Consider the following 25,314-nt stretch of genomic DNA (forward strand, 5'->3'; position numbering starts at 1 on the left):
GAGTTCAAGTTTAGGTTTATATCTATCATTGTTGACTTACTCAGTATTTAAAAGGAAAAGAAAAAAAAATGAGTTTCCAAAAATATGTGATGATGATTTTGTGATATTTTTAATAAGAAATATATATATTTAGCCTTCCTTCCAGTTCCTGGAACAAATCTGTGGAATTTCCTAAGTGAAAGAGCAGCAAAGATGTATTTTTTTATGTTAATGAGTTGACTTTGGGAAAGACCTCAGAGAACCTAAGGTTGGGTTGTGGAGCCCTCCAAGCAGAGGAACCAACCTTACAATTAGAGGATTGTAACTTTTACCCTCCACCCCCGACATCTAGAAAGGGAAGAGGGGCTAAAAATTGAGTTTAATCACCAGGGGCTGATGATTTGATCAATCATATGTGTGTAACAAAGTCTCGATAAACCACCAAAAGGATAGGATTGGGATAGCTTCTTGGTAAACCCAGGGAGATTCAGGGACAGTGGTGCTCCACAACCCTTCCCATTCCTTGCCCTCTGTTTCTTTTCCATATGGCTATTCTAGAGTTATCTCCTCTTATACTAAACTGGTAATCCAGTAAGTCAAATGTTTCTCTGAGTTCTGTGAGCCACTCTGGCAAATTAATTGAGCCAAGGAGGGGGTCTTGAGAACGTCCATCTGTAGCCACTGAGCCCTTAACCTGTGTGGGGTTTGATGCTATCTCCAGGTAGATAGATAGTGTGAGGATTGAGTTAATGGCTTGGTGGTGTTGAAAAAACACACATCATAGAAATTGAATAAAGATTTTATTTGGAAGCTAGTTACTCACATAGCTCCTGAGACTTAATTGTGGGGGGCTTGTCTGCAAGCTGTAACGAGGATAATCATGTGATGCAACACTAGTGTCTACCATGAAAGAGTCTGACCACCACCATTACTTGGTGAACTCCTATTGACAATTAAGGAGGACAAGAAGGAGTTGTCTCCTTTACTTCACCATGACCCCTGAATCACAGTTCTGTCTAGTTTCTTGGAAAATCTCTGTTTTGCAGTCTAGGCAATGGTAATTGACACATTTGCACTTTGCCTAATGGCAAATGAAGAGACCCCCATTGAACACAAATATTCAATAACAAGAAAACAAAGATATATATTTTCAGTGTTCATTATATAAAAGCCTACATTTCAGAGAATTCAAAATTTGCTTTCTTGAGTTCAGTTTCTTTGATTGGTTTTTATATAGCATCATAAAACCAAATTCCTGATGAATATTTCTCCTAAGAAGTCAATAGTTCTTCGTATCCAGGGTCAGAAGATGCCTTTAAGGATTTTGCCAAGGGTATGCCAGATTTATTCTTGTAACTCTGAGGCAAGAAAAGCACACTCTAAAGGAAACAAAATATGTTAGTTCTTCAGAATTCACTCAGGTTCAGCTTCATATATATACATACACATATAATAGATATATATTATATATATACACTTATATCTACATTTATATCTAGATATAAATATCAATGTCACTTCCTCCATCTTTGTGTGTGTGTGTGTGTATATATACATATATATTACAAGATGAATATAGTATGTCATTAAGTTCTTTAAATAAGTGTGGCTCAATAGTCATTCTGCTTTCTGTAATACAATCTGGATAAATTAATGCTTTTTATTTCAGTGAAATGAAGCCACAAGTCCATGGTGGTGGTAGAGTGCTGTTCCATGGAATTTGAAACAACTATTTTTTTAAAAGTATCTTTTAAGTGAGAAAAGAATTTTAACATCACAGGAAGGGGGCAACCCATGGAACAGGAGAAGATATTCACAAATGACAGTACAGACAAAGGGCTGATATCCAAGATCTATAAAGAATTCCTCAAACTCAACACACGCAAAACAGATAACCACATCAAAAAATGGGCAGAAGACATGAACAGACACTTCTCCAAAGAAGACATACAAATGGTGAACAGACACATGAAAAAATGTTCATCATCACTAGCCATCAGGGTAAGTCAAGTCAAAACCACATTGAGATACCACCTTACACCAGTTAGAATGGCCAAAATTAACAAGACAGGAAACAACAAGTGTTGGAGAAGATATGGTGAAAGGGGAACCCTCTTACACTGTTGGTGGGAATGCAAGTTGGTGCAGCCACTTTGGAAAACAGTGTGGAGATTCATTAAGAAATTAAAAATAGAGCTACCCTATGACCCTGCAATTGCACTACTGGGTTTTTACCCCAAAGATACAGATGTAGTGAAAAGAAGGGCCAACTGTACCCCAATGTTTATAGCATCAATGACCACGGTCACCAAACTGTGGAAAGAACCAAGATGCCCTTTAGTGGACAAATGAATACAGAAGATATGGTCCATATATACAATGGAGTATTATGCCTCCATCAGAAAGGATGAATACCCAACTTTTGTATCAACATGGATGGGACTGGAAGAGATTATGCTGAGTGAAATAGGTCAAGCAGAGAGAGTCAATTATCATATGGTTTCACTTATTTGTGGAGCATAAGGAATAACCTGGAGGACACTGGAAGATGGAGAGGACAGCTGAGCTGGGGAAAATTGGAGGGGGAGACGAATCATGAGATACTGTGGACTCTAAGAAACAAACTGAGGGTTTTGGAGGGGAGGGGGTTTGGGGGTTGGGTGAGCCTGGTGGTGGGTATTAAGGAGGGCACATATTGCATGGAGCACTGAGTATGGTGCATAAAGAATGAATTCTGGAACACTGAAAAGAAATAAAATTAAATTGAATAAAAAAAAATCACAGAAGGGAAACAGAGCATAAGGACATGTAGCAAATCCAGTCATGTATGCAAATGCCCTTGATCAAGTCAAGGCTATTAGAGAGACTAGGTCTGTGGTAGAAGGTGTTCCAGTCTGATAAAGACACAAACCAGGTTCTGGGGACCTGAGCACAAACTCATACACAATGCTGAGCAAGTCATTTAATTTCCAGGTTTCTGCATCTATAAAACAGAAAGCTTGAACCAGACAATTTTTCAGGTTCAACCATACCTTAGCTAGTCAGCTACTCAATTGCCATCTGCATTACTTATCAGTCTTCCACCCCCATCAAGTTGCCATCTCTCATGTGTATCTTCCGGCAACTGCTGACCCTTCTGCCAGTCTTGCTGACATTGCTCAACACAACCCAGAACTGGAGATACACCTGGCAGGACTTAGGGAGGCAGGTCAGCACACTCACCCCAGTGAAGGTGGAGTGAGCCTTTTTCCACCAAACCACAGCAGCGAGCACAGCCAGGCAGAACTCCAGCACCGTGCAAATTAGCATCACAGACAGAGTTCCCTGAAATTCAGGAAATACAAGGTTGGTGGTGCTTGAATCAACTGACACCTTCATGCCTTGTTCAGTGTTGACCATAGAGGTGAAGACCGCCTCAACCCTCAAAAGATGAAGGCAGAACATCAACAATGCTCGTTCCTAGCCTAGTGATTGGCTTTCATTTAATCCCTTTGCTTATTTATTCCCTTGAGAGGCAGATGAGCAGAACTACATCAGCTACACATAACCCACTTTGTGCATCGTTTCTTATCCCACTGAGACATAGTGTGTGAACCTGAAGTCTCCACATTTATCAAATGTGCACAATGATATTTCCTTCTCAGAGACACCTGAGAACAATGAGGTTTGACCTCATTGGTGCAAACCCTTTGTAAAATTCAACATTTTGAAAGGGCTGGATGAGCTTCCTTAGCCTTTCTTAATGTCGGTAAGAGAAAGAAAAATCAAGGCAATATACATAGCATAAAGAGATCGGCCTCCATTGCTAACAACCTACACCAACTCAAAAAAGATACTATGCCAAAAGACTAAGTTCTACCATTTCTGTCCTGAGGCATCCTTCACGCAGACCAGGCAACCTGATAGGACAGGAGAGAAAATGTGATTGCATAAACCTCTAGCCTATTTATGTACAGTTCAAAAGGAAGTACAACTTGTTTACATTAATTAGAAACTGTCCTAGCAAGCAGGTGCAGTATAATTCCTTTATTTATAAAGCAAAATTATCCCTCATGAATTCATATTTTATCCATTCCACAAATCCCTCCCAAACTTCTCTCCAGAATTTTTCCCAAGGTGGAGCTGCCTACTCCGTGTGTTGCTTTATGCCAATTGCTATCAACCTCATTTGCATGTACCTTTTCTCATTGTAATATCATGAACCTGGAGAGCAGCGCCTGGGGCCAGGTCCACAAGGAGCCGTGTGCAAGTACGTGCTTGACCAGCTCTGTTAGCATCTGGCCATCCTCCAACTGTGCCTTGACGTAACTCACTTTTGTGATTGTGGGACAACGGATAGGCAGCAGTCTCTTTCCTCATATGTTACCTGGGTCTTTCTCAGTGTTTTCTGACCATACACATACTCTTTAATGCTTCAACTGAAGACATTTTTTCTATTAGCCAAACTTCATTCTTTTCTTTTTTTCAACAATGACAATCAGAGTCAGTTCCCATTCTCCACCTTCCTACATCCTTATTTCCGAATTTAATAAATCCCACCCCTATAAGTTATCACAAACAACAGTGATATTGCCTTCTCCCCTGATCAGTCCTGTTAATCAGAACTCAGTGCTGTGAGTTAGCCCAGCACTGAATTCACTCAGACTGAGTTAAAGCCCAGCACACATACTTTCCATGCTTTTTGACCACTTGGGTCTTCCTGGTGTCTTTGCCTTTCTTAATTTACCATTCTAAGTGCCAAGATTTTTGGTTGGACAAACTCCTATTTTATATCTCTAACAACAGAATTACTTTGATTGTTAAGAAACTCTATCAACAGTAAGTTTTCATTCTTCATCATCAACTTGATTTGACATTTACTCTTCCATTCCCTATCACTGGTATGTAACCTCAGAGCCTAACCCCTTTATCTCAGCCTAAAAATACTTACAGCCAGAGTAGTTTTGGCCATGAAACATTCATTTTTAATATATGGGTGCATATAATGGTAAAAGTAATCCCCTGTAGGTGCTTTGTCCTCTTTGTTCAATTCGCACTTCCAAAAGGCAGGATCCAAAGCAGCCAGGTTGACAGAGAGGAGAATAAAACCCATAAGAGCAAACAGAGAACCCAGAATGTTTGCAGCCACGCTGCTCTGAGCCTGAAAGAAAAACGCTGAGTAAGAGTCACCGTCAATGACCAACATGTGCCTCTTATCCCTCTTTGCCAATGCACTGCAAAAATTTTTTTCTTATTTTTGTCCCTCAGGGGATCTAGCACCGGTAGACTTAAACCAGGAGACATCTTCCCTAGTACCCAGCAACATCTCTGAATCTAGCAGGTAAATCTTGGCTAAGTGAATGAATGTGTGAAATGTTTCTCTCTAGGCAGGATTTCGGTAGGTGGCAGAGAATATTGCTCTTCTAAATTCTTTATTTGGGACTGAAAGCAGGGCTTCATGGGGCCGTGCCTGCAGAATCCCAAAAAAGTATGACCAAAGGCAGATATGATTTCTCTCTCCCCCGACTCATTCAGAAACCCCTCAAGGAAGCTGTCAACCACACAAAAGAGGCAGATGAATCAAGCTAGTCTTCCTAGCATATGATTCTCTTAAACGCACATATATTCCCAAAGATGAGTGTGGGAACATAGTCCTCAGGCTTAGGTGAGTCCTGGAGTGGACAGGCTCTGGTGGTTACAGGCAGGGTCCATATGAATGAGTGTAGCTGGACTTCTAGCCCTGGTCCAAGGGTTGTGTAACACGTTAGCGGCAGTGTGAGGTAAAGGATCAGACTGTATGTCAGGAAACTGAGGTCCCTGTGGTAGCTTTGCCTGAGACCCTCTCCATTTTATGGAGTGCTCAGTTCCCTAATTTCACTTCCCTCTCTGGTTTCATTTCTACATTTATAAGGTGAGTGAGAGGAATAAATTTTTTAAAATGATCTCAGAAATATGTTCCTTCCTACCCCAATTGACAGAAGGGGGAATTGATCTAGGATTATCCTGAAATCTCTATTTATGGGTAAGTGTAGTCCAGGGCACACCCAGTAACCACAAATTAGAATATTACATAATCCCATCCAGGGGCTCAGCAGTTGGAGCTTTGGGGCACAGAAGAGAAGAGGCGGGGTATTTTTCTCCTCCTAACCTCAAGTTTCCTAAAACAATGACTACAGTATATGGCCTCCTTACAGCCAACAGCAGTCATGAATTCCAGAGGATATATTTCTTAGAATGATTTAGGTTTGCTCTGGGACAGCATTCTTCCCCAGGCTCCAAAAGGGCTGGTATCATGTGTGACCCCAGTAGAATTTACTATAGGACAGATTACTCTGGTGGGCCTGAGCATATCCCAAAACCACACCCTATATCCTTGAGTTTGCTGCCCTATTCACTCTGGTCTTGTTCTTCTCTGAAGTAAGAACCCCATAAGCTTCCTCCCCGCAATCTAGAAACATTATTCTTGAATTGTGCTACCCAACATGGTTGTCACTAGCACCATGGACTCTTTGTATTTAGAGTAATATTAAGTAAAATTTAAAATTTAAAATTCAGTTTCTTGATTTCACTAGCCACATTTCAAGCTATCGGTTGCAACGTGTGACCACCAGCCCAGGCAATAAGACTACCCTCCTCTCTATTGTCACCAGAGGTTCTACTGGACAGCACGGATCCAGCAGTTTGGAGGATAAGTGAGGGTTCTAAGTGATCACTCTCTAAATTCTGGTGGAAAAAAAAAGAGATAGGTTGGCATGCCCTTGACCACTCTCTCTAATTTCCTGCCGTCTTCAGGAAATGTTTGTAGGCAGAGTTTCCAAATTGAATTTCTGTGCAACTGTGTTATATGTCATTCTTACCCATGACTCCCAACATCAGACTATTTGAGGGGTCTAGGATTGAGTGAAGACTTGGTGAACATTTACAGATTAGAAATCTTCTCCCTATAATGCAGTTTTCCTCTCCCTGCCACTCCCAGTTCTGGTTTTCCTGGAAGAGTTAAATGCAGGTAAAGTTGTCTTCTTAGCCAATGCCAATTGCCAATTGGCCAATGCCAATGACTAATGACAACTTTTAGGACCTGAGAGTTCATACTCAAATCCAAGAAAAGTAATAATTTTAGGATTAGATAGATAAAAGAATGAGAGATTAGTCCTAACATGAATAACATTTTGACTGGGTGTTCTCAAGGGTTTGGACAGATGGACTTACACAGTGAATCCACAACAAATAGACCTCTTTATAATGCTGTCATCTTCTTTGTCATTGAAGATCTAAAATTGAAGGCCAGTTACTGTGAAAAGGACATTATAAGGAGACAGACTTTTTCTAGAATAGATTCCTGGGAGCTGATCTAGGGGATAATACAACACCCTGAATGAAGAGTGTGATTAAGGGCACAGTGGTTGGAGGACTGTGCACTGGACAGGAATATCAATGAGCCAAGTTCAATTCTTGACTACGCCACATGCCTGCTCTGAAACTCAGTTTCCTACTCTGCAAGGTAAAGAGATTGATCTTGAAGAGTTCTCCTTCAATTTCATTTCAATCCATGAGTTGTGGGGGGTTTTTTTGTTTGTTTTTTTTATTTATTTATTTGACAGAGTGAGATCACAAGCAGGCAGAGAGGCAGGCGGAGAGAGAGGAGGAAGCAGGCTCCCTGCTGAGCAGAGAGCCCGATGCGGGCCTCGCTCCCAGGACCTTGAGATCATGACCTGAGCCGAAGGCAGCGGCTTAACCCACTGAGCCACCCAGGCGCCCATGAGTTGTGGGGTTTGCTTCTCATACTTACCAAAGGCTTAGTTGACTTTTTCTCCATGATTATTGATAGAATTCCAGAAATGACAAACTGTTCAGAAAGGAGAGACAATGGTGAGGTCAGTGTCTATGTACAGGTGAAGCTACAATGTTATTATCATGGTGTTTATGGAAAACTCCTATGGAAACAGTCTTACGAAACCATTGACCAACAATGTAAGGCCCAATTAATTACAGAGATGTGACTCTTTTCCCCACACAGTATTCAGAAAAGCATGAACAAAGGCAGATACAAGTAAGAATATATCCCAGTAACCAAAATGAGGGTCTTACGAGCCAGGAAAGGGGGTGTTTTTTTTTAATGACAGAAGGAAGTTTTGGAGTTAGACATTATGTAGAGAAAAATATGAAAGCAATGGTACAGAAAAAGAAAAGAGTGAGGATAGTTAACAGATATGGGAGGACAGAGAGACACATGTTAAGTTGGTGGCTCCCTGGTTTAGGTGGAATGGTGGCTGAGATCAGAGAGAAGACAAAGCTGGGCACAGTGAATCATTAAGGCTGTGTTCTGAAAGTCAAAGATACTATTTTACAATATTCATGACTAATTGATTTGGGGCAGTGAAGTAATAGAAAATCCTTTAACAATGGCAAAACAGGGAGAAAAGAAAAGTTGTAGATCCAACAGCCCCAGCATTAAGTACTTCAGATCTGCCTAAATAAAGCCTGGGTCTTCAAAATTGAATGAGGTGCCTCTACCAACATGGGCTGTGCTTCATGACTTGCTCTTGAAGAGTAGAGTGTGGAAAAAGGAGGGAAGAGGTGACTCCACAGCAGAAGAACCTTCCAACTCCACCTCAGCCTCAGGGTTAAGGTTAACGTGGTCAGTGATAAATCATGTTGATAGCATTATGTCCTCAATAGGACACCTCACCTCTGTCCCTTCCACCTGGAAATCCATCAGAATTAGTCTGACTATGAGAAAAAAATATCATGTGAACCCCAATTTAGGAACATGCTAAAATTCAAAAAAATCCTGGCCCTTGCTACTCAAGACCACCAACATCCCCAAGGAGAAGTCTGAGAAAGTATAGAGGAGCTGAAGGAGACACAATGATTAATGTAATGTAGTATCTTTGATGGGACCTTGGAACAGATAACAGGACAAACTTGTGAAATCCTCAAGGATTTCTTCCCCCTTTTCCCTCTGCCCCAACTTCCCCCCATCCTCCTAAGGTTCTCTACTCACACACAGGGCTCCTATGAATGGGTAAGCAGCCTTCAACAGGGCGGAAAGCGTCGGGGCAAATTGTGGAGAAGAGGGAACAGATACCAAAATAATTCCCAAACTCAACACCATCACCCCACACAGGATCTGGATGGTCTGTTGGAAGAAGAAGGGAGCTGGAGAATTAACATCAGCATTTGGAAAGGCAAGACGTCTTTCTCTCTCCCACGGTGCTGGTGCATTATCACTCTCTGCAGGACTCCAGCAAGGATACAGACCTTGAAAAGCTCCGGAATGAGAACTCTGCAAATATACTTTGGAAGAGATGTTGCTGTGCCGCAGACAACTACTGTCTCAGGACACCTGGCAAGTGTTCAGCAAGTCTTCAGGCATCTCTGGCTCTCTGCCCTTGTCTGCTCATGTGGCGTCAGCTCCCAGCTCCCTGCAACACTGTTTCCCCTGTTTCCCCTGGCTCTCTGAATCTGTTGCTATTAACTCTCTTTCTTCCTCATATGGGAACAGGGGATATCTGAAACCCCTCACGCTGTCTTAGCCCTGGTGGTGTGGACATGCCTCCTTACATCCCCCAGGCCCCACTGGACACAACAGAGAGCCTAGCCCTCTGGCCAGTTCTGAGTTCTGTGAACCCTCCAGTCCATGTCCCTGCAGCTGAGGATCTTGGCTTCCAAGTGACCAAGTTTTCCTCCTTGAAGTCCACCTCAGACACTTATGGCTCTGCTAACATTTACCAAGCCAAAGTTTTCCAAACATTATGTCCCACAAGCCTCACAGTAATCCACAGGATAGTATATTAGAGACAAGGCAATCACTCCCACTGGGTTGTGCAAACTTAGATCATATAAATGCAGAGATGATTCCAGGAGGCTAGAACTCTTTAGTTCCCTCCTAGTCCTAGATATAGCCCTCCCTACCCTCCTTCCTTTGCTTCACAGAGTTTCTTCTTCATCGTCTTTTAATATTTTATTTATTTATTTGACAGAGAGAAAGCAAGCACAAGCAAGGGGTGGGTAGAGGGAGAGGAAGGAGCAGGCTCCTCGCCAAGCAGAGAACCCAATGTAGAGCCAGGACCCTGGGATCATGACCTGAGCTGAAGGCAGACAGACGCTTAACCGACTGAGCCACACAGGCGTCTCCACAGAGCTTCTTTAATAAATCATGCACAAGAGGAGAGAAGCCAGCAAAAGGCAAATATCTCTGTTCTCAAAAGGGAAGGAGAAAAAAGGGGAAGGAGGTTTATTTGTCCTATAATTTGTGGTGAGGGAAAAATTCCCTTAAAAAATCATATTATTGGGGCGCCTGGGTGGCTCAGTGGGTTAAGCCGCTGCCTTCGGCTCAGGTCATGATCTCAGAGTCCTGGGATCGAGCCCCGCATCGGGCTCTCTGCTCAGCAGGGAGCCTGCTTCCCTCTCTCTCTCTGCCTGCCTCTCTGCCTACTTGTGATTTCTCTCTGTCAAATAAATAAATAAAATCTTTAAAAAAAAATCATATTATTAAGCATGCAGTTGGTAAACACAGAAAAAAATGTACCTAAAATATGTAATTATTTACCATCACTTTATTATTATTATTAACATATTATTTTCCCCATTACTTTTGTAAAAAAAAAGATATACAGCTTTTTGTATGCCAATTATTCCTCAATAAAGTGTTTTTTTTTTAAAAGAAAATGTTGAGAAGTGTGCTATTGCAAAAATACAGAAACATCAACAAAAAGTGAGTTGATCAGATTCAGAATAGGAGAAAAACACTTTTCATATCATCTTATGTCTGGGGAAGGTTCAGATGGCCCTCCAGGGGGCTTCCATTGGTCTGCCCATCAACCTGGAATTCCTCAGGTAAAGTTTAAGAGCCTCGGTGCTCACCGTGTAGTCCCAAGACTTTCCTGCACCCCCTCCCCATTTCAGTTCAGCAAATTTTTAATTGGACTTACCCCAAGAATTTTGACATCTGTCTTAAGATGTTTCTCTAGGCTGTCTTGCCCCTCGTTGGTGGGTTTGGGATCCTCCGTTTTGGGAAAGTTGATGCCATTTGGTGTCAGAACTATGATGGTCTGATTGGCCATGGGCTGTGATACGATGGGGCCACTAGCGCTGGGAAAGAAAATAAACTCAGCTTTTAAAAAGTATAGAGCTCTCAAGTCTCCTCAGTATTTTCCCATTAGTCCTGAATTGATCTATCCTTGGGAAGGAAACGGACAGCATAGAGAGCTATGAAGAGCACGGAAATTTAGTACCATGAGTATTTTTTTTAAGACGTTATTTATTTATTTGACAGAGAGAGAGAGGGACATCACAAGTAGGCAGAGCATCAGACAGAGAGTGAGGGGGAAGCAGGCTCCCTGCTGAGCAGAACGCCCAATGTGGGACTCCATCCCAGGACCCTGAGATCATGACCTGAGCCAAAGGCAGAGACTTTCACCCACTGAGCCACCCAGGGGCCCCACCATGAATATTTTTTTGTACAGTCTTTGGCCCAGTCTATTCATTAGAGATAAGAGACATACCGCAGGGAAGCAGAAGCACCAATTGTGAGAGGTCTCAATGTCCAGAGGCAAATGGTCACAAAAAACTTAAAATATGTAGAAATCTCTCTTTCTTCTGGTTCTACCTGCAACAACTGAATTGCCAAATATTCCATGGATTGCACCCCCAAACTTCCCTACCAGTCATGAGATGCAGTAAGGGTTCCCTTTGTCAACGTTTTCCTATTCGGGTTTGGCACATCTCACACTAACTGTTCATTTTCTCGTCCAATAAATAATACTTACTAGGACTGATCCTAGGTATTTTTTATTGTATTCTACCGGACATTATCCTGTAGTATCTTTCTTTCTTTCTTTCTTTCTTTCTTTCTTTCTTTTTTTAAGTAAGCTCTACACCCTATCTGGGAATTTGACTCATGACCCTGAGATCAGAAGTCATGTGTTCTACTGACTGAGTGAGCCAGGCCACCCCATCCTATAGCACCTTTCATCTTTCAACAACTCTGTATGTTAGTTCTTTAGTTAGCAAAACCATGTCATAATTAGGGAAACTTGGAATCCAAAAGTTTATTATGAATGGAAATAATATCTGCTTTTCCTATGTGCCTATAAGAGTTAATGCTGAAGAAATATTTGCAGTTATAATGGTTACTCAGGTAGGTTCACACAACTGGGGAGATGTAAGAAGTGGGACAGGACCCCAGGTCTCTCTGAATCTGAAGACTTTGCAACAATTCATGAGAGCACGCCACTTCTTCATCATCCCACCTTGCAGTGGTAGCCTGTGCCTGAGTTGATTCAGGGTGGAGAAGCAGCAGCAGTCAGAAATATGGAAACAGGGCCTGGAGTCATGAAACCCAGGTTCAAGGTCAGGCCCTCAGTTTGCCGGCCTCAAGGACCAGTACCTGTGATATTAGCTCTATTAGCCATCTTAGCAGCAAGCTCAGTGTGGATCTCTGTTTGCAGCAGCGTTCTCAGCCCAGGGCCTGTCTAGTTTGCACAGGGCCCATAGAGGTAAGAACTATGCTCCCATTAATCACATGACCTCAGGGAAGGGGCCCAAGATCACACAGAAAACAGCAGAAAGTGTTCAACACACTGCTCCTTCCCTCTTCTCATTCTGTTTCCAAAATACTCTCCTGCCTCTTAACTTCTTTCCAGGAGCTTCCAATCAAATCTCCCACAGGGAGGCACAGCAGGGGAGTGGGAAGTTTAAACCAGTCTCTCAGCACTGCCTACCTGTGCCCGTGGACCAGCCTGCTGGTTCCAGCCGAGTGCTCACAAACTCCCGGGAGGCGGTGACTCTGGGCTGTCACACAGTCCTGTAGAATTTTCTACTTGTCTTCATCTTTTGAAAGTCACCAGCCCTTCCTTAGTCCAGAGTTTCCAGCCACACAGGATGTGATACTTACAGATCGTAGATTTGTGAAATGTGTCTGCACTTCCTTTTTTTCGAAACTCCTAGCATCTTCAGAAAAGTCACACGTAGAACCACCTAATGGCTGTGAGGACGTAGGATTCCTGGAGCTCTGTGTGGGTATTGTCAGCCCAATACTTACTAGCTCTGTCATTAGACAAGTCTGGGTTCTTCTCTGTGACTCCATTTTCAAATCTCTTAGATAGGCAAACAATATCAACACGGGAGATTCATTATAAAGTTTAGAGAAAATGTTTATAGAAGGTCTTTCACTGCTTCCAAGGAGCGTTCGATAATATGTAACTAATAATAGTAACATTGACTGAAATAGTGATTTAGATAAATCATAATATTCAATAATATATAGCTAACCATAGTCTGACTACACTGCTTTCAAGGAGCACTCAATAATATAGAGTTAATAATAGTAATAATAGAATATAGAAAGATTTTTTTGTTACTTATGTATGTTTTCCTTTTTCCAGTTCCCTGGGCTCTGGACAGGCTGAACCAGCCTCTCAGCACTCACTACCTAGATACTGGCTGCTACAGAATTATCTTTCTTCTCTGGCTTCTCTCTCTAGCAATAGATCCCTATCCCCCGAAAAAGTTGGACACCTCTAGGAAGTGGTGAAACCAGATGGGGATGCATAAACTTGGAAAACTCATACTTGGGGCAGTTTTGTTAAACAAGAGAGGTCCTGTGCCCCCTCAAGCCCTCAGGTGGGTGCTCTTTGGAAGCCGACTTTGATATGCCAGATGAGGATACCGATGCCAAAGCCAGTCAAGGAAGCTAAACAGCCCCATCCCATAAGCTTCCTCCTTCCCTCGGGGGAGTGCCAGAAGGAACCTGGGAACACACCAGGATGATCACTGTCCCCTCAGGGGGACGTGGGTTCTGCAAGTTAACTCCATACTTCAAAGAAAAGAATTAAGAAACACCATTAAGGTTGGCTTAGGTCCCAGGACCAAATGGCACAGATTACTAAATGCAATTCTCTTTTCCTAAATTCTAGAGATGAGTAGAGAGAGGGAATGACCCACCCAGAAACGATGGAAGAGCCACAGAAGAACCTCTACCCTCTCGCTCCTGAGCTTCTGGTGTGCCTTCTCCTTTCCCAAGGTTTCTGCTGGAGTTTTTCCATCATGCCCTGTGCCCTTATCACCATCCCAGCAGCCAGTAAAAGAGTGGGTTACAGCTCTCCCCTAGGCTTAGACAAAGGAGCCTCGCTCCATAAGGGACAACCACAACCTCTTTCCTTTCAGTGGAATGTGGTAATAACCAATTAAATCGACTGACCAAGCAAAGATTCCCTCACAGTCTGTCTTCCTCTCTTACTAGTATAACTTTAAATGATCTCAGAGGAGTTACAAGGATTGCATGAGATGACACTTCAAGGTGCTTGCTGCAGAACTATACAGACGAGTGACCCAAAAGGAGTCTATCAACAGCCTTCCCTCACCACCCACCCCACTCAAACTCCCAATTCCAATCTTCCTCCCTGCTTCTCTCTCCCACTCTGCACCCTACTCCTTCTTTTTCTTTTTTTGGGGGGCTTCAGTAATATCTGAACAAGAAGCTTCTCCCTCTATTCTCTCAAATTAGACCTGTCCCACCTTGACTATCTGTTGTTTCCAGAGTCTGAACTCTGTCAACCTAACCTGGAGTGAAAGGAATGACAGAGTAGCTAACACCCGCGGTTAATAATTCAGGTTTCTCTAAAGAAGCACTAATGAATTTTTGATTTGGGTAAGTTTTTGTTGCAGAACAAGGGGTCCTGTTCTGTGCATTGTAGGATGTTTAACAAGATCTCTGGCCCCTACTCACTAGATGCCAGAAACGTTGCCCACCCCAGATGCGAGGTCACCAAATATTGACAAATGTCCCCCGATGGAGAGGGGACAAAATCTCCTCATTGAGAACTACTGATCTAGAAAAATAAAGTTTTTCTGTGGCTTCTGCGTAAAGGCAAACATGCAAGAAACAAATAATTATTGTTCTTTAGCTCATTCATTCTTCAGTTTTTATTTTTTTATAATTTTTTATTTTAAAGATTTTTATTTATTTATTTGACACAGAGAGAGAGATCACAAGGAGGCAGAGAGGCAGGTAGGGGCAGCGGGGGAAGCAGGCTCCCCACTGAGCAGAGTGCCCGATGTGGGGCACGATCCCGGGACCCTGAGATCATGACCTGAGCTAAAGGCAGAGGCTTAACCCACTGAGCCAGCCAGGTGCCCCTTTAGTTTTTATTATTAATTGTGGTAAAAAAAATGCATAAAATTTATCACCTTAGTCATTTTTAAGTATACAGTTCAGTAGTGTTAAGTATGTTCACATTATTGTACAACAGGTCTCTAGAACTTTTTCAGGTTTTTTTGTAAAACTGAAGCTTTATACCCATTGAATGACAACTCCCCATTTCTTCTCCCCTCAGCCACTGGCAACCATCATTCTGGTTCTGTTACTATGAATGTGACTACTTTAGATACTTCACAACCATAGAATCATATCTTGTTTTTCCTTTTCCAGTTGGCTTATGTCACATAGCATGATGTTCTCAAGTTTCATCCACATTGCAACATGTGATAGGATCTCCTTGTTGAAGGCTGAATAATATTCCACTGTATGCATACGCCACTTGTGGTTAATTCATTCATCTGCCATTGGTATTGGGTTGTTTCTTTGCCTGTTGTGAATAATGTTGTCATAAGTGTGAGTGTGAAACTCTCCTTTTCCTTTGGGTCAGTTCCTAAAGATTTATTTTGGTTTGGTTGAGCCATGCTTTCCTATTTCTCTCCATGTCTTGGGATCTTTTGTTGAGATTTGGGCATTTGAAAACAAAACAAAACCAAAACCACCTCCTCCAGTCTTTCATACTGGCTTCATAAAGGGGAAGACGGTTGCCAATCAGCATGGCTAGAGATTCTGGGGACCTTTCCAACATTTTCTGGAGATGCATCTGCTCTGGGCAAGTGTGTGTAAACCTCCCAGTTAAAGAGGTCTGTCTGCTTCTTCTCTGAAACCCATACATTCTTCCTCTGCATCCGTCTGAGGTACCACAGTCACTCTGAAGCTGTGACAAGCCACAGTGCTTGCTATGTTCTTAGCAACCCCCCAGTCTCACACCCAAACTCTGCCAGTTTGTCTCAGCACTCCAAATCCATGAGACAGAAACCGATCCTTCTGGTAGCCCCTCAAAAATCCAGAATGCTGGACACATGCCTCTGGGCCTCTATTTTTCTTTCCCTCCTGAGGAAAAAGCTGGAATTGGGAGTTTCCTCCCCATTATATCACACTGTGCCAGGTGGGTAAAGAAAGTATCACATGTTTTCCCATCCATTTAGATGCATCTCTTCTTGGCTATGGGCTTGTCTATTGTGCTGTGACTTCTTAACTGGTTTCCAGAGGACTTGCAAGGCATTTTGGTCCGTATGTTGTTAATTTGGTGTCTCCATGGGAGAATGGGGGCTTGGGGGCTTCCCATTCCACCATCTTGCTGATGTCACTCAAGTTAATTTCTTGTTATAAGATATTATTCTGCCTGCTGAGAGGTGGAAAGTCTCCCTATTACCTGTGGCATAATCTGCAAAGCAGGTGTTTAATATAAAGATGGAGAGCTGGATTGGGGAGTAATTTTGGTTATCAAGCCTGGGTGGCTCAGTTGGTTGGACGACTGCCTTCGGCTCAGGGCGTGATCCTGGAGTCCCGGGATCGAGACCCGCATCAGGCTCCCAGCTCCATGGGGAGTCTGCTTCGCTCTCTGACCTTCTCCTCGCTCGTGCTCTCTCTCACTGTCTCTCTCTCTCAAATAAATAAATAAAATCTTTAAAAAAAATTTATTTTTCTTTATCATTTCATACCACTTATCAAAGCATTTTTTAAATCATATCATACCATTTATCAAAACAGGTTATCCAAGGATCCACTTGTAAAGTAAGAAGGCCCAAACTCTTTGGACCTAAAACAACCATTGGGCCTTCATTGTTTTAGCTAGGTCCTCCATCTGTCTCAGCTTTTGTCAATGACCCTCTGCCCCCTGTCTTCTCAGGACCATAGGAATCTTCTTAAAGTTGCCAAAGACATCTGTTATTCTCTTAATTATCATGACTACTCCTTCCATTCCGTATCCCCCTTTGTTCCTAAACAATAGGAACACTTCTCTTTCTGAAGCATTTATCGTAACTTCTTTAGTGGGATCTGATTCTTTGTACTTTTGGAAAACAAAAACTATAAACTAGTAGGCAGAATCTCCTTTTCCTTCCTCCAATTATATATGCCTGTACTTCCCCCCACCATTTCTTCAACCCCCCAATTAATAGGTTATCTTAAGGAAAAAGCTAAGAAAGTCCTAAAATTCTTGGACTGACAAAGGAAAAACAAATATTATCTTGCAAGAATTTTAGTCTTGCTTACAGTCTGTGGATAAAGTGCTGTTGGGCAACAGGAAGTCTGCAGCTGAAAACACAGCCTGACCACCTGCTCCGCCCTTCAAGATGTTTGGAGAAGGAAGGGCCAGAGCCCAGCACAGGCTAGTTCATGGCATAGACTGAGATGCTCCTATGTGAGGAGTTTCTTCCCGTAATGGAGAAGAAGACTGCAGTGGGCAGCCAGAAAGGGGAAAACTGTTTTCCAACTGATAATTAAGTAGACTGAAGTGTACAGAATCTTTTTGATTTGAACAAACAGGCCCCTGACTTGATATTAGGGTGTTTCTAAAGGGAAAAAACCTTGTTCGTTATAGCTAAGGAACAGGCTCAGGTCAATTGCTTTCCATTTGTGTCCCATATATACAGGAATCTATTGCATTTCTGTATGCTAATAATTAAGTAACAGAAAGAGAAATTAAGAAAACAATCCCGTTGTTTAGAATTGCACCAAAAAAATAATAAAATACCTATACAGGTGAAAAACCTGTACTCTAAAAACTGTAAAACACTAGTGAAAGAATTGAAGATGATGCAAACTAATGGAAAGATATTCCATGTTAAAATAGTAGGGAATTTGGGTAAATTGGAAGGGGAGGTGAACCATGAGAGACTATGGACTCTGAAAAACAGTCTGAGGGGTTTGAAGTGGCGGGGGGTGGGAGGTTGGGGTACCAGGTGGTGGGTATTATAGAGGGCACGGCTTGCATGGAGCACTGGGTGTGGTGAAAAAATAATGAATACTGTTTTTCTGAAAATAAATTGGGAGAAAAAAAAATTGTTAAAATGTCCATACTACCCAAAGCAATAAACATATTTAATGCAGTCCCTGTCAAAATACCCACAGCATGTTTCACAGAACTAGAACAAATAATTCTAAAATGTGTTTGGAACCACAAAAGACCCTGAATAGCCAAAGCAATCTTGAAGAAGAACAAAGCCAGAAGTATCACAATTCCAGCTTTTTTTTTTTTCCCCCAATTTATTTATTTTCAGAAAAACAGTATTCATTATTTTTTCACCACACCCAGTGCTCCATGCAAGCTGTGCCCTCTATAATACCCACCACCTGGTACCCCAACCTCCCACCCCCCCGCCACTTCAAACCCCTCAGACTGTTTTTCAGAGTCCATAGTCTCTCATGGTTCACCTCCCCTTCCAATTTACCCAAATTCCCTACTACTCTCTAACGCCCCTTGTCCTCCATGCTATTGGTTATGCTCCACAAATGAGTGAAACCATATGATAATTGACTCTCTCTGCTTGACTGATTTCACTCAGCATGATCTCTTCCAGTCCCGTCCATGTTGCTACAAAAGTTGGATATTCGTCCTTTCTGATGGAGGCATAATACTCCATAGTGTATATGGACCACATCTTCCTTATCCATTCATCCGTTGAAGGGCATCTTGGTTCTTTCCATAGTTTGGCGACTATGGCCATTGCTGCTATAAACATTGGGGTACAGATGGCCCTTCTTTTCACGACATCTGTATCTTTGGGGTAAATACCCAGGAGTGCAATTGCAGGGTCGTAGGGAAGCTCTATTTTTAATTTCTTGAGGAATCTCCACACTGTTCTCCAAAGAGGCTGCACCAACTTTTAAGATAGATTATAAAGTATTACTCAAAGCAGAATGGTATGGGCACAAAAACAGAAGCATATATCAACAGAACAGAAAACATAGCCCAGAAATAAATCCATGCTTATATGGTCAATTAATCTTCAACAGAATGTGCAATGGGAAAAAACTTCTTCCACAAATGGTGTTGGGAAAACTGGACAGGAACGTGCAGAAGAATGAAACTGGACCATTCTCTTATACCACACACAAAACCAAACTCAAAATGGATTAAAGGCCTAAATGTGAGACCTGAAGCCATGAAAATCCTAGAAGAGAACGTAGGTGGTAATTTCTCTGACATCAATTTTAACAGTATTTTTCTAGATAGGTCCCCAGAGGCAAGAGAAACAAAAGCAAAAATAAACTCTTGGAACGACATCAAAATAAAAAGTTTTTGCACATCAAAAGAAATTGTCAACAAAACAAAAAGACAATCTACTGAATGGGAGAATATATTTGCCAATAAAAGGTTAGTATCCAACATATGTAAAGAACTTCTACACCTCAACACCAAAAAAATCCCAAATAATCCAATTAAAACAATCCTGCTCAATTAAAAACTGAGCAGAAGACACAAGTATACATTTCTCTAAAGAAGAGTTACAGATGCCCAGCAGACTCATGAAAAGATGCTCAACATCACTAATCATCTGGGAAATGTAATTCAAAACCACAATGAGCAATTGCAGGGTTATAGGGAAGTTCTATTTTTAATTTCTTGAGGAATCTCCACACTGTTCTCCAAAGAGGCTGCACCAACTTGCATTCCCACCAACAGTGGAAGAGGGTTCCCCTTTCTCCACATCCTCTCCAACACATGTTGTTTCCTGTCTTGCTAATTTTGGCCATTCTAACTGGTGTAAGGTGGTATCTCAATGTGGTTTTAATTTGAATCTCCCTGATGGCTAGTGATAATGAACATTTTTTCATGTGTCTGATAGCCATTTGTATGTCTTCATTGGAGAAGTGTCTGTCCATATCTTCTGCCCATTTTTTGATATGATTGTCTGTTTTGTGTGTGTTGAGTTTGAGGAGTTCATTATAGATCCTGGATATCAATCTTTTCTCTGTACTGTCATTTGCAAATATCTTCTCCCATTCCATGAGTTTCCTCTTTGTTTTCTTGACTGTTTCCTTAGCTGTGCAGAAGCTTTTGATTTTGATGAAGTCTCAAAAGTTCATCTTTGTTTTTGTTTAAACAAACAAACAAACAAACAAAAAAACCCAAAATGAGCTATCACCTCACACCTGTCAGAATGACTAAAGTAAACACACAAGAAACAAGTGTTGGTGGGGATGTGGAGAAAAGGGAACTCTCATGCACAGTTGGTGGGAATGCACACTGGTGCAGTCACTATGGAAAACAGGATAGACTTTCTTCAAAATATTAAAAATAGAAATACCATATGATCCAGTAATTCCACTACTGGGCATTCACCAAAGAAAACAAAAACAATAATTTGAAAAGATATATGCACCTGAATGTTTTTTGCAGCATTATTCACAATAGCCTAAATACAGAAGCCACCCAAGTGTCCATTGAGAGATGAATGGATAAAGAAGGTATGGTGTGTGTGTGTATGTGTATATATATGTGTGTGTGTCTCTGTGTGTGTGTGTGTATATATCTCATTTTTTATGTCTAAGTAATATTCCATTGTGTGTGTGTGTGTGTGTACATGTATATACACTTTTTATTATTGGTATTTTGTTTTATGGCTTATATCTGAAAAATGTTTTGAAAGGTCTCTCTTCACATTATTAATGTGGGCCAGCTGATAAAGAAATAGTAGTTATATAGTCATGCCAAGGTTTATGTCTCTCTGAATAAGTCAGTATCTGCATTTAACATCCCAGTACGGGGGAAACCTTGCTTTACCTGAAATATACAAATGGTTTAAACTGTGCTATGTCAAACTAACACAAGATCTAGGCTAATTTTCTCATGAAATAATAAACACTGGGACATAATTAGGATTGATGTATTTGAGAGCTTCTTACAGTTTTGTCTTCCCAAGAAAGATAAACATTTAGAGCTTGATCCCAGAGTTTCTGTGGAACTACATGCTGGATTATTATATGAACAACTTTGGTGATATAATTATGCCAGTAAGTTATATAGGAGAATGCTATTCTTAGGAGATAGGTCCTGGGTATTTAGGGACCAAGTATCATGATGTCAAGCACTTGCTTTCAAATGATTCGGCACTCTATGCATGTACGTTGTATCTGTAAAGTGGTTTTGACCCCATTTCAACGTGTGTGTGGGAGAGGGTTCCCACACCACCAGGCAATTCTTGCACACAAGCTGGTGTTCTTCAGTTCAACTCAATTCTAACATTATCTACTCAGATACAGCATCAGATTCCATAGGTTATGGGCTCAGTCCCACAAAACCAATCTCCACCACAATGTACAATTGCAGATGCCAGTCGTAATTCCAGGTTGTTACTTGTGCTACTGACCCACTACCTATGGATTTGGAGATTTGATCAACTGCCTTGGGTTTGATTAATTAAACTCAGAAGTATATTACAAGGTGACTTGGGATAATGCAGGGATTGGGACACTGACTCCTGCACAGTTGAAAATTGATGTATACCTTTTACCTCTGCAAAAACTTAACTAATAATTGCCTACTGTGGGCCAGAAGCCTTACCAATAACGAAAATGGTGGATTAACACATATTTGTATGTGTATCATGTGCTGTATTCTTACAATAAATAAATAGAGAAAAGAAAATGTTATTAAGAAAACCATAAGGAAGGGAAAACACATTTACAGTATGTATTGTAAAAAAAAAAAAAAAATCCATGTATGCGGCACCAGGGTGGCTCAGTTGGTTAAGCATCCAACTCTTGGTTTCAGATTAGGTCATGATCTCAGGATTGTGCGATTGACCCCACATTGGGCCCTATGTTCAGCATGAGTCTGCTTGTCTCTCTGTCTCTTCCCCCACACCTGCTTGCACTCTCTCTCTTTCTCTCAAATAAAAAAATAAAAAATTTTAAAGAGCCATGTATAAGTAGACCCACACAGTTCAAGCCTGCATTGCCCAAGGGACAACTGTTCTTACTAGACTTTTTTTGAGATTTATTTATTTATTTGATAGACAGAGATCACAAGTAGGCAGAGAACAGAGAGAGAGAGGAAGGAAGCACGCCCCCCCGAGCAGAGAGCATGATGCAGGGCTAGATTCCAGGACGCTGGGATCATGACCTGAGCCAAAGGCAGAGACCTTAACCCACTGAGCCACCCAGGCGCCCCTGTTCTTACTAGATTACTGATTTATCACAAAAGGACTTGACTCAGGAATAGGCAAATGGAAAAAAACACATAGGACAGGGTGAAGGGAAAGGGTTCGGGGCTTCCCTGTCTTCTCTGAGCATGCCACTTTCCCCAGACCTCCACGTTCACCAACCAGGAAGCTATCCTAATCCTTTCCTTTTTTTATTTTTTATTTTTATGGAGTTCCTTATTATTCATACATGATTGATTGGCCATTTCTAATTGATTCAACCTCCAGCTCCTCTCCTCTTCTTGGAGGTCAGAAGGGTAGACTAAAAGTTCCAACCTTTTAATCATGTGGTTGTTTCCTCTGGTAATCAGCTCCTTTCCTTAGGTCTTCCTAAGTTCCCTAAGTTCCTAAGTACCCTAAGAACTTCCAAGTCATCTCATTAATATAAACCCAGTTGGTGGAAAGTGGCTTGTTAAAAATCACAAGACACCCATTTCACCTTTACCTCTCTGAAGGGATTTTAGGAACCGAGGACAAGACATCAAACATTATGACAAAAGATGCTCCCATTGATCTTATCACTCAGGAAGTTCCTAGGGTTTTGGGAAAAATGATTTAGGAACTGTGAATGAAGACTGAATATATATATATATATATATATATATATATACATGTATATATATATATATATAGTATATTTCAGTTATCTGAGTGACCAAATAATGTATTTCTACAAATTATAGTCTGTGTGTTCCTGCCTAGTCAATAATATAAAATATTATCTATAGTAGACAGATAATGCCCATCTAGTAAACAGTACCAGGGACAAATATGTTGTCCAACAGAGTGGGTTTATTGACTCATTGCCACAAGTGTAGCGCACACATAAGAACTAGGAGACACCTAATCAGAGGAAAAAATGGGATTATTTTAGGATTTGGGGAAAGGTGAAATTTAGGTAAACTTTAGATGTGGTGTTTTGATTGGCTTAAAACAAAGCAGAGCTGTGTATATGGGGGTTACCACCAAACCTGGCTTAGAAGTAGATTCAGATGGCCAAAATTAGCAAGACAGGAAACACCATGTGTTGGAGAGGATGTGGAGAAAGGGGAACCCTCTTCCACTGTTGGTGGGAATGCAAGTTGGTGCAGCCACTTTGGAAAACAGTGTGGAGATTCCTCAAGAAATTAAAAATAGAACTTCCCTATGACCCTGCAATTGCACTCCTGGGTATTTACCCCAAAGATACAGATGTCGTGAAAAGAAGGGCCATCTGTACCCCAATGTTTATAGCAGCAATGGCCACGGTCACCAAACTGTGGAAAGAACCAAGATGCCCTTCAATGGACGAATAGACAAGGAAGATGTGGTCCATATACACTATGTAGTATTATGCCTCCATCAGAAAGGATGAATACCCAACTTTTGTAGCAACATGGACGGGACTGGAAGAGATTATGCTGAGTGAACTAAGTCAAGCAGAGAGAGTCAATTATCATATGGTTTCTCTTATTTGTGGAGCATAACAAATAGCATGGAGGACAAGGGGAGATGGAGAGAAGAAGGGAGTTGGGGGAAATTGGAAGGGGAGGTGAACCATGAGAGACTATGAACTCTGAAAAACAATCTGAGGGTTTTGAAAGGGCAGGGGGTGGGAAGTTGGGGGAACCAGGTGGTGGGTATTAGAGAGGGCACGGATTGCATGGAGCACTGGGTGTGGTGCAAAAATAATGAATACTGGTACGCTGAAGAGAAGTTAAAAAAAAAAAAAAAAAGAAAAGAAAAAAAAGAAATAGATTCTGAGTCCCGTTTCCTTGGAAACCAGAAAGTTAAGGGGGAAAAAAAAAAGTGTCATGGTGAATCCCCAAACCCCTTATGTGAAGCTCTGCACTGGTGATTTTTGGATTTGTTTGTTTGGATTTTTTCCTTTCCTTTTAAGCTAGGAATGAAAATTTAAATGATAGTGTGACTTTTTGTTCTTGCACAGACAGCCTAGAGAAGATGATTAATGCACAGGCCACTTTATGTGTATGTTATGTAGAGGTAAACCTCTTCATATGTAATCTATCTGCATGAGGACGAGGAGCACCTCTTTTGAAAATTAACTTTCAATAGTCTTAGTCCAAGTTTCCAGGAAACAGAGCTGGAGACGGAGATTTAATGGGGATATTTTCATTGGAGGAACCTCACAATTGCATAAGTCTTAATATAAAGCTTAATGGGAAACACAAGGGGAGCACAGCGTATTAACCCCTCCTAGCTCAAAAGTTAGCAAAGTGAGGGCACCCAGAGGTGCACAACCCTTGACCTCTGTTCTAGCCCTCACATCCCCAGGGTAACCATCATATTGACTTCTTAATACCACTGATTTATTTGTCGGGGTTTTGGTGTCTCAATAAATAGAATCATAGAGCATGTACTCTTTTGTGTTTGCCCCATTAAAGAAGAAAAGTACAGGGGCACCTGGGTGGCTCAGTTGGTTAAACATCTACCTGGGCTCAGGTCATGATCTCAGGGTCCTGGAATTGAGCCCCACTTCAAGCCCTGTGTCAGGCTCTGCACTTGGCAGGGCGTTTGCTTGTCCCACTGTCCCTTCCCTGCTCATACTCTCTCTTAAATAAATAAATAAAATCTTTAAAAAAATGAAACCATGGGCCCTTAATCAGTCATTTATGTTAACGCCCCATGTCAGCAAACCCAGACTTAACATAGAAGTGCAGTTTTCAACCCCAACCCCAGAAATGGAACCTCCAACCAGTCAACATGGAATTTCCTGGTCAGCACTAGGAAATTTACTGATAGACCACTTCCATCCCCCTTAAGAGGATGACCTTGTCTAAAACAATGCATTCTTTGCTAATAATTTTCTTTTTCTGGCCCTTCTTTGTCTTCAAAAGCCTTTCCTTTCCTGCAGCTTGACAGAGCTCTTTTCTATCTGCAGGAATGTGTGTTGCCCAACTCATTACTGGTTCAATAAAGCCAATTTGATCTTTTAAATTACTCTGCTGTGTTTTGCTGTTTAACAGCTTTCTCGTCACTATTACTGCATCATGTTGTTGAGTAACACATAACCCCCAAACAGGAATTAAATTGAATATGTATCATCTCTCTTGAGTTTGTGGGTCAGAGGTGTTTAGTATGGTAAAGGGAAGTTAATTATAAGGG

At 41.5% G+C, this 25,314-nt stretch overlaps 1 protein-coding gene across 1 annotated transcript; it reads right to left on the reverse strand.

Moving 5' to 3' along the window:
• Positions 1 to 1,250: 1,250 nt before the first annotated feature.
• MS4A6E (membrane spanning 4-domains A6E) lies at positions 1,251 to 12,830 on the reverse strand. Its single transcript, XM_044261151.1, has 7 exons — positions 12,684 to 12,830; positions 10,893 to 11,052; positions 8,963 to 9,097; positions 7,748 to 7,804; positions 4,910 to 5,119; positions 3,202 to 3,303; positions 1,251 to 1,358 (listed from the first exon to the last, which is right to left on the reverse strand). The coding sequence occupies exons 2-7, from the start codon at positions 11,022 to 11,024 to the stop codon at positions 1,251 to 1,253; spliced, it is 744 nt and encodes a 247-aa protein (XP_044117086.1). The 5' UTR covers positions 11,025 to 11,052; positions 12,684 to 12,830.
• Positions 12,831 to 25,314: the final 12,484 nt, after the last annotated feature.

Source organism: Neovison vison, chromosome 7 (assembly GCF_020171115.1).
Source record: "Neovison vison isolate M4711 chromosome 7, ASM_NN_V1, whole genome shotgun sequence".
NCBI lineage: Eukaryota > Metazoa > Chordata > Mammalia > Carnivora > Mustelidae > Neogale > Neogale vison.